Consider the following 8513-nt stretch of genomic DNA (forward strand, 5'->3'; position numbering starts at 1 on the left):
GGCCAGAATGTAGATTCTGGGTCTGCCTGTCGGGGGTTGAATGTCCAATGTCTGCATGAGTGTGACCATCTGCGTGTGAATATATCGACATATATAACTCATTTAATAATAATTAAGAGCAAAGGCTCTGAAGCCCCGCAGGCTACATTCTTATCCCAGCTCTGCCACTAATTTGCTGTGTGACTCTAGGCAAGTGACTTTACCTCTCTGGGCCTCCATTTCCTTGCCTGTAAAATGATAGTTCCTACCTCATAGGAGTATTGTGAGAATTAAATAAGTTAATATGAGTGCTCAGAAGAATTACTCTTGTTATTGTGTGTGAAAAGCACCACGTGCATCTATAGTGAGGACGTGTGTGTCATGTGTGTTGGTAACCATGTGAAGGTGTGTGTTTCTATCTGCAGGTGTGTGTGTGCGCGTGAAGCTGTTTCTCTGTGTGGCGGTGTGTGTTGCTGCTTGTGGGTGGATGTCTGAATGCCTGTGTGCCCCTGTGAGTATATGTGTGGATGTATGGGCCACCTGGGGCGGGGTGTGAAGGTCTTTGGGCAGCTAGGGTAGGTATTTGTGTGTCTCCTTTATTCCGTGGGAGAGGAGATGAGGGGCTTGGACAGGACAGGAATGAGGGGTCACTCCCTGTCTGATGCTGGGGCCGAGTCACTGCCTGCTGGTGGTTGCCGTGTCATCTCCTAGTCCCTGTCCCTCCTCCCAGACTGGTTGCAGACAGAGGGGGCGTGGGGGAAGAGGTGTTTGAGGCTGGGCTTTTGTCTGGAAACCTCAGTCTCCCTGTATTGTCCCCCTGTCCCCTCAGCCTTCCGCGTCTCCCTACCCCTTCCCCACTATTGGGACAGAGAATCAAGACTCTCCTGGGAATTAGGAACCACCCAACCCCTCCAGCTTGGCTTCATACCTGCTGTGTGACCATGAGCCAGGCCCTCCCCCTCTCTGGGCCTGTGGGATTCAACAATTTTAAAGTGCTTCGCCCTCTGTGCCCTGGCTGGGCCAGGCTCTGCACTGGGAGGGAAGTGCCAGGAAGTCAGGTTTCTGAAGCAGCTAGTGAGATCCTTACCAGTGGAAGCCTAAGAGTTGGAGGCTGTGGTGTCTGAAATACCCTAATTAGACTCTTGAACTACATTTCCTAACTGGGTGGCTAGGTAAGCAGCTTGCCCCTCTGAGCCGGGGTTACAATAGTGTACGCTGTGAGCAGACAGGATAGGTCTGCAAGGCTTACAACTCCCCACCAATGGAACTGTCATTTAAACAATCCCAACACCCAGGTTTTTCAGGGAGTTTCACTGAACCAGGCAGCTCTCAGAAGTCAGGAAGAGAATAGGAATCCTGGGTTTGAATTTCTTGATGGGATGGGATGAGATGGGGTCTTGGGCAAGTCACAAACTCTCTATCATTTTCCTCTTTTATAAAATGAAGATTTTTCCTCGCTTAACCTTCCAAAGCTTTTAAGGATTGTAACTCTTGTATTGAAAGGCTTAGTACAAGAGCCAGTATTTGGTAAGTGCTAAATACATGGCATCTATTATTATTATTATTATTATTATTTAATCATTATCATTATTATTACTATTATTATTTATTATGCCCCCACACACATACATTATTTCTGACTACGGATAGAATTATAAAGCAGAAAGGAGTGGTTAACTACACCGTCAGCAGGAGAGACACTTCACCCTGTTTTATTCCTCATCCCCTCCAAACCCGCGTACCTCCCAAACACCGCCGGATCTCTGGGGGCAGCAGGGTCCAAGACACACATCCTTTGTCCATCCGGGAAAAGTGAAGCTGAAGCTCAGAGAGAAAAGACATTTTTCAAGGTCGCACAGCCAGTCAGGGCAGAAGCTGGTATGAGCCTCGGGACTCCACCCCCACTTCCACTTTCACCTGGAGCATCACAGCCCCTCCCACCCGGCTCGGGACTCAGTTTCCCCGCCTATGTGACTACACCACAGAGCCAGAGTCTGCTTTTGGAGATTGACCTTATTCGTGAGAGAGGGCGCTGCACCACCAGGGGAAATGGGAGGGGCGGCCAGAGGTGAGGGGGACCCCCATCTGGGGTCTTCCCTGCGGGGATCCTCCGTTGGGTCAGTCTAATAGCCTATTAATATCAGCCCCCGGGGCGGCGCTGCACTGCGCAAGCGCGGGCGGGTTCCGCAGGCGCGCGGGGCGAGCGCACGAGCGAGCGAGGGATTCCCTCTGACGTAATTGCTAGGATACCAAACAAACACTCAGCGGCGCCGGCCAAGCTCCTTATATGGCTAATTGCGTCACAGGAACTCTGGGGAGACCAGGCCGGGATCCCCTCCCGCCGAGTACTTCAGAACGCAGCCCCCAAGACCCTCAGGGCCGCGAGGGTGATGCAGGTGATCAGATCGAGGCTAGGGCAGGCCTCTTGCCGGACGGTGCGGGGCTGGGTTCACCAGGGCCGCAGATATTGAGAAGTTCGCGGAGCGCGGGAAGGGTGACGTAAGCAGGGGGGCCGGGCCCCGGGCATATAAATACAGCGGCTCTGGGCTTCATTCATAAGACTGAGAGCTACGGCCAAGGCTGGGACACGCGGAGCTGGGACTTGATTGTTGTGGTTCTTCGTCTTGGGGGCTGTGAAATTCAGTTTATTCTTTTTCCGGAAAGTTTTTGGAAGGATTCTTCTAGATAATTCTACATTTTATTTTGGAGGATCGACTTACTTTTCTTCGTCTTCCTTATTACTCCCCTCCCCCCGTGGGACCCGCCGGACGCGTGGAGGGGACCGCACCCGAAGCAGATTCTGTACAGCAGGACAGAGCTTTCCGCCTCTGGGGGAGCGATCCCCCCTCGCCCCCGGGTCCTACGGATCCTGGACTTTCAGGAGGCACAGCGGCATCTTGTGGGGGCCTGGGCACCGCAAAAGAATTACACAGAAACTTTGCCTTTGTTGGAGCGGGACGCTGCCCCCATCCCGAGTTTCCCCGGACTCTCACCTTTCTTTCCCCCACCCGGCCATAGCCTTGGCTTCCCGGCGACCTCAGCGTGGTCACAGGGGCCCCCCTGTGCCCAGGGAAATGTTTCAAGCTTTCCCCGGAGACTACGACTCCGGCTCCCGGTGCAGCTCCTCACCCTCCGCCGAGTCTCAATATCTGTCTTCGGTGGACTCCTTCGGCAGTCCACCCACCGCCGCCGCCTCCCAGGTAAATTCTAGAGGGTTGGGGTGATGCTTTGTGGTTTATAATTTTTTTTTAAAGTCAAGGGTGGAGCGAGCAATCCCCCCACCCCAAATAAAGACGCGTCAAAATCCAGGATCTGAGAGGGAATAGGCTCACGGCGCACTCTGCAAACTGCAGAGTCCGGACGTGCTTGCAATTGGTTGTGTGCGTGGAACGCAGGGAGGGAGCACAGAGGGGTGAGCTTTGGGGGTGGGGTGAGTGTGCCGTTCAGTGCAACGTGTATGAGGTAGCAGGGCTGAGAACTTTTAGCCGGCTCGGGGACTGCCCCCCACCCAGGTCACCAACCTGAAGCTAGCGCGGTTAGGCAGGTGGGTGAAATCCCGGGGAAGCTTCCAGTAGCCTCCTCCCTTTTTCCTCCTCCATCCGAGCGCTTACTCCGGCGCCGGGTCACCCTCGACCCAGTGGGAAGGCGGGCCTCGAACCCTCAGTGGCGCTGCCTCCGCCTCCTGCGCGGAGACGTAACGGGGAACCCGTGCGTAACGGCTGACGCGCTGGAATCCTCCGTCTGACGCGGGGCACGCACGGCGCGTGGCGCCCCCTTCGTCCGCCCCGCCCCTGACGTCCCGGGAGCGTTCTATTTTGGAACGCCGGGGCCACGTTGCTAAGGGAGGGGGCAGCCCGGCGTTCCGATTGGCCGCCGCGGCGCAAGCTTTGGCCAATCAACTTTCCCTTCCTATTTGTAGGGTGCAGTTTCCTTCCCCCAGTTCGTCCCCGGAACCCGTGGTTTTTCGGCACTAGGGTCTCTTTTACGGGCCTCTAGAGGCAGAGCGAGGGGATTCCTGTTGCCACAGGAGCGATCTTCTGCGACCCAATGAGTCCGCAAGGACCTTGCCGGGATCCTGCCCCTCCGCTCTCAGGGTCAGAGGGTGTCTGTGTGCCGGAATTTCTTTGGGAGACATAGTGACCGTCACCCACTTCTCCAGGCACACACAGACACATTCCCACTCCTTCTGCTCCCGACGCCGGGTGTCTCCGGTTTGCCCGAAGACAGGACTAGAACCGCTAGCCCTAGGGGAACCAGCCAGGTGGTCTCCAGGAGCCCCGCCCCCTCTGGGTTTCCAGGACGCTGATTGGCCAGCGAGCCAGCCTGTCCCTCACCACGCCCCCTGGGAGAGTAGTTAAGCCTTCCGAGCAGTTCTAGGATTACATTTTGGGGGCGGGGGGTGGGGGAGATGAACGGTGCTTGGGCTTGGGGTCTCGGGACCTACACCACTCCACCTCCGCGACAGTCTGAGGGAGCCTGGCTGCTCACTTTCTCTCCTTGTCTGCCCACCGTAACCTGTCGCTTGTCAGTCTCACTCTGGGGAGAGACAATTACTTGAAACGTTGTTCTAAACTCCTAGGCCCGTCCCCCAACACCCTTTTAACTGGGACCCCCGCCCCTGCACGGGGGTCTCATGGACCCTCCAGTCTCTCATCCCCTCGTTCAGAGGGGTGTGTGTATATGTGTGTGAGTGTAGAGGGAGGCTTAGCCTAAGGCCTCTCCCTCTCCCTCCCCTTGCCTCTGGGGTGGGGGTGGGGTGTTGTGGCTGTGTGTGTGGCTGTGACTCCATCCCGGGGGTTCTGTCACCCGGCTGTGTCCAGCCTCCTCCCCACCCCCCACACCTAAGAGTCACCAACCCGGGGTGTGATTCACCACCCGCTGGAACCGTGCAACCTTTCCCCGAGGAAGAAGGAGGAGGTAGAAGCCAGTTGCACAGAAATCCTCTCATTAACCACTGCGTCACGGTGTAGTGGAAGGGTGGGTGTTGTGGCTTTTTGCCTGTGACACACACATCCACACCCGCTGGCCCTGTGCTCACTCACAGGGTCGGTGTGTGTATGTGTGTTGGGTGTGTGTGTGTCGGTGTCTCTGTTTGTGTGTCTACGCCTGTGTGTGTATGTGTCACCCCGTAGGAGTGCGCCGGTCTTGGGGAAATGCCCGGTTCCTTCGTGCCCACGGTCACCGCGATCACAACCAGCCAGGACCTCCAGTGGCTCGTGCAACCTACCCTCATCTCTTCCATGGCCCAGTCCCAGGGGCAGCCACTGGCCTCCCAGCCCACAGCCGTTGACCCCTATGACATGCCAGGAACCAGTTACTCCACGCCGGGCATAAGTGGCTACAGCAGTGGCGGAGCTAGTGGCAGTGGTGGGCCTTCTACCAGCGGAACCACCAGTGGACCTGGGACTGGACCTGGGCCCCGCCCAGCCCGAGCCCGGCCTAGGAGACCCCGAGAGGAGATGGTGAGTAGAGGGCATCAGAGCTTGCTCTGGGCGCGGGGGCGGGGGCGGGGGAGGAAGGAAGAGAGGCATTAACTTTCCCACTGTTGGGGTGAGGGACCATCTGCAGCCTCAAGGCTGCAGAAACCCTATCATCCTCCCCACAGTCCGTGAGGTCTAGAAGGTTCTTTTCTGACTCCTGGGGGTTCTTGAAGAAGAGGAGGTTTGGGGTGGATGGGGAGGAACACGTGTCCCCCAAATCTCACTATCTCTATCTCCCCTACTCAGCTCACTCCAGAGGAGGAGGAGAAGAGAAGGGTTCGCCGAGAACGGAACAAACTGGCAGCGGCAAAGTGTAGGAACCGGCGAAGGGAGCTGACGGACCGACTCCAGGCGGTGAGGATGGTCCCTGGGGTGGGGTGAGGGTATGCTGAAGGGGGGCTCTCTCCCCATCTTCTGTTACCCACCACCACCTGTGCCCTTATCCTGGACTGAGAACCAGAGGTTCCACATGTGGAACTAGATACAGACGGGGTCACCCAGCTCATACACGCAGGCTCTCACATACTCCTGGCTGCTCCCTGTCCTGGTTTATGACCCCGGCTCCCCCCACACACACACACCACTTACCTGGCCTTCACTTCCTCCTGAGGGGACATATGAGCGAACTTTAAGAGAGGGGCGCTCCAGTCATTTCCCCTTTTTGGTCTTGGGCAAGTGATAACCCATTTTTGCCTCAGTTTCTCCATCTCTTCAACTCCTCAGTGAATCTCCCAGGTTCCTGCTAGATTTAACATTCTGGAGAGTCTGTGAAACGAAATTCTTTGATTCTATGTCAATTCCCCCACCACCTGCCCCAGCCACCCATAGTTCTCAGAGCTTGGACTGGTGGCCTCTGCCATGATGCCCCTCTATTTTCATGCCCTACCTCAGTCTGAGAGTTTTCTACTTTATGCTTGCAGGGGTTTCCCTGCTAAATCAGGGAAATTCTTTACTTCCCTGAGCTACCTGGTCTCTCCCCTGGGAGGCAGAGGGGGAAGCATAACAGAGGGGGAAAAGTAACAGAGGGGACTAGATGGCCTTAGAAACATATAACGATCGTTCATTCACTCAACAAACCTCTGAGTGCCTCTTGCAACCAGAGACTTCCTATGTGTACCTGGCCCTTTCCCAACCATCCACTGGACAGATGGGGAAACTGAGGCTCCTAGAAAGCAAGACCCTTGCCCCAAGTCCCATAGCACACCAGGCCTCCATCTCAGGGGGTCTTTCAGTCCAGAGCTGCCTTCCACCCCTGGGCCTCAGCCGTCAGTCTAGGAGAGATGGCTTCAGCCATGACTCACCTTCTCTAGTCGCTCACGGCCTTCTTCTCCTTCCTCGCTCTTCTCTGCGACCTGGCCGCCCGGGCCTCAGGAGACAGACCAGCTGGAGGAAGAAAAGGCAGAGCTGGAGTCGGAGATCGCCGAGCTCCAAAAGGAGAAGGAACGTCTGGAGTTTGTGCTGGTGGCCCACAAACCGGGCTGCAAGATCCCCTACGAAGAGGGGCCCGGGCCGGGCCCGCTGGCGGAGGTGAGAGATTTGCCGGGGTCAGCATCCACTAAGGAAGACGGTTTCAGCTGGCTGCTTCCGCCCCCGCCACCGCCGCCCCTGCCCTTCCAGACCAGCCAGGACGCGCCCCCCAACCTGACAGCTTCTCTCTTTACACACAGTGAAGTTCAAGTCCTCGGCGACCCCTTCCCCGTTGTTAACCCTTCGTACACTTCCTCGTTTGTCCTCACCTGCCCGGAGGTCTCCGCGTTCGCCGGCGCCCAACGCACCAGCGGCAGTGACCAGCCTTCCGACCCCCTGAACTCGCCCTCCCTTCTTGCTCTGTGAACTCTTTAGACACAAAACAAACAAACACACAAGGGAGAGAGAGATTTGGAGGAGGAGGAGGAGGAGGAGAGAGGGGAAGAGACAAAGCGGGCGTGTGGCCTCCCTGCCTTTCCTGTCTGACCCTCCGCTGCCACTGCCATCGGACAGGAGGACTTCCTTGTGTTTTGTGCCGCCTCTTGTTTCTGTGGCCCGGCGAGACCAGAGAGCTGGTGACTTTGGGGACAGGGGGTGGGGAGGGGATGGACACCGGCCCCCCGGCTGCCTGTCGGCCGTCTCGCTTCAACCCAACCTCTGGGGATGGGGGAGTGGGGGCGGGGGTGATGCCCACCTTTGGGCTGGAGGGAAAGGGGTGCTGGCGGTGGGCTTTGGGGTGAGCTGTAGTCCTCTGCAGAGAGGCCCAACAAGGAGATGCCACAGGACCCCCAAAGAGTCTCCCACGCCCACCCTTCAAGGGGTGACCAGGCTGGTTCTCCCTGCTCGCCCCCCACCACGACCTTAGCTTATTTATCCAACATTTCCATGTGGATAGATCCTCCTCTGAATTGAGCCCCCCTTTAAAGGGAAGTTGATGCCCCCCTATGATGATCCCCTTCCCACCCCCCCCACCCCCCGCGACCCAGACTTAGTCTGAAATGTGAACCTCCGTCCCTGACCGTCCAGCTGCTCCCTCCCAGCGAGGCTGGCTCCGATTTAAATGTCCTGAACCCTAAGGATCCCCTGCACATTCAGCCCCCAGCCCTCTTTTCGGATTACAGTGTTCGTCGACCCTCCCACACCGCCCGTCAGCCTCCCCTCCGGGCCTTCCTTGTTGGGCCTCTCTGATTCAGGCAGCAGTGGGTGCTGTGATGCCTGTCCCGCGGGAGTGTTTTATACTGTGAAATGAGTTGGCCGGATTGGGCGGGGGGAGGAGCCCGGTGGGACAGAACCCTCCGGAGGGACTGTGCCGCCCACTCCCCAAAGCCCTTCCGTGGTCTCCCCTCCCCCACCTGCCTCCTTCCTCCCCTCAAAATGAGTTTGACTCAAGGGGGTGACAGAATCGAGAGGGGCTGACACTTATCCATTCGCGTGGCCTCTCTCCTCAGGAGCCCCCCCCCAACCCGCCAGACCAAGCCCTGGCCTTTTCCTTTAAGGCCTGTCACCCTATCCCAGCCTAGGACGCCAATTTCTCCCTCCCCTCGGCACCCCACATCCTTTCTAGAAAGGGAGCATGGGGAGATTGCC

At 57.3% G+C, this 8513-nt stretch overlaps 1 protein-coding gene across 2 annotated transcripts; it reads left to right on the forward strand.

Moving 5' to 3' along the window:
* Window positions 1-3053: 3053 nt before the first annotated feature.
* Window positions 3054-7292, forward strand: FOSB (FosB proto-oncogene, AP-1 transcription factor subunit; the record flags this gene model as incomplete). 2 transcript variants are annotated; one of them, XM_079723284.1, is made up of 4 exons in its annotated part: window positions 3054-3179; window positions 5112-5441; window positions 5706-5813; window positions 6831-7292. In XM_079723284.1, 4 exons carry the CDS (start codon window positions 3054-3056, stop codon window positions 7290-7292), a joined length of 1026 nt encoding a protein of 341 aa, XP_079579410.1. The 2 variants fall into 2 exon arrangements, with proteins under 2 accessions (XP_079579410.1, XP_079579411.1); XM_079723285.1 differs by lacking the exon at window positions 5706-5813.
* Window positions 7293-8513: the final 1221 nt, after the last annotated feature.

The sequence above is a fragment of the Hyperoodon ampullatus genome (assembly GCF_949752795.1).
Source record: "Hyperoodon ampullatus genome assembly, chromosome: 18".
Classification (NCBI taxonomy): domain Eukaryota; kingdom Metazoa; phylum Chordata; class Mammalia; order Artiodactyla; family Ziphiidae; genus Hyperoodon; species Hyperoodon ampullatus.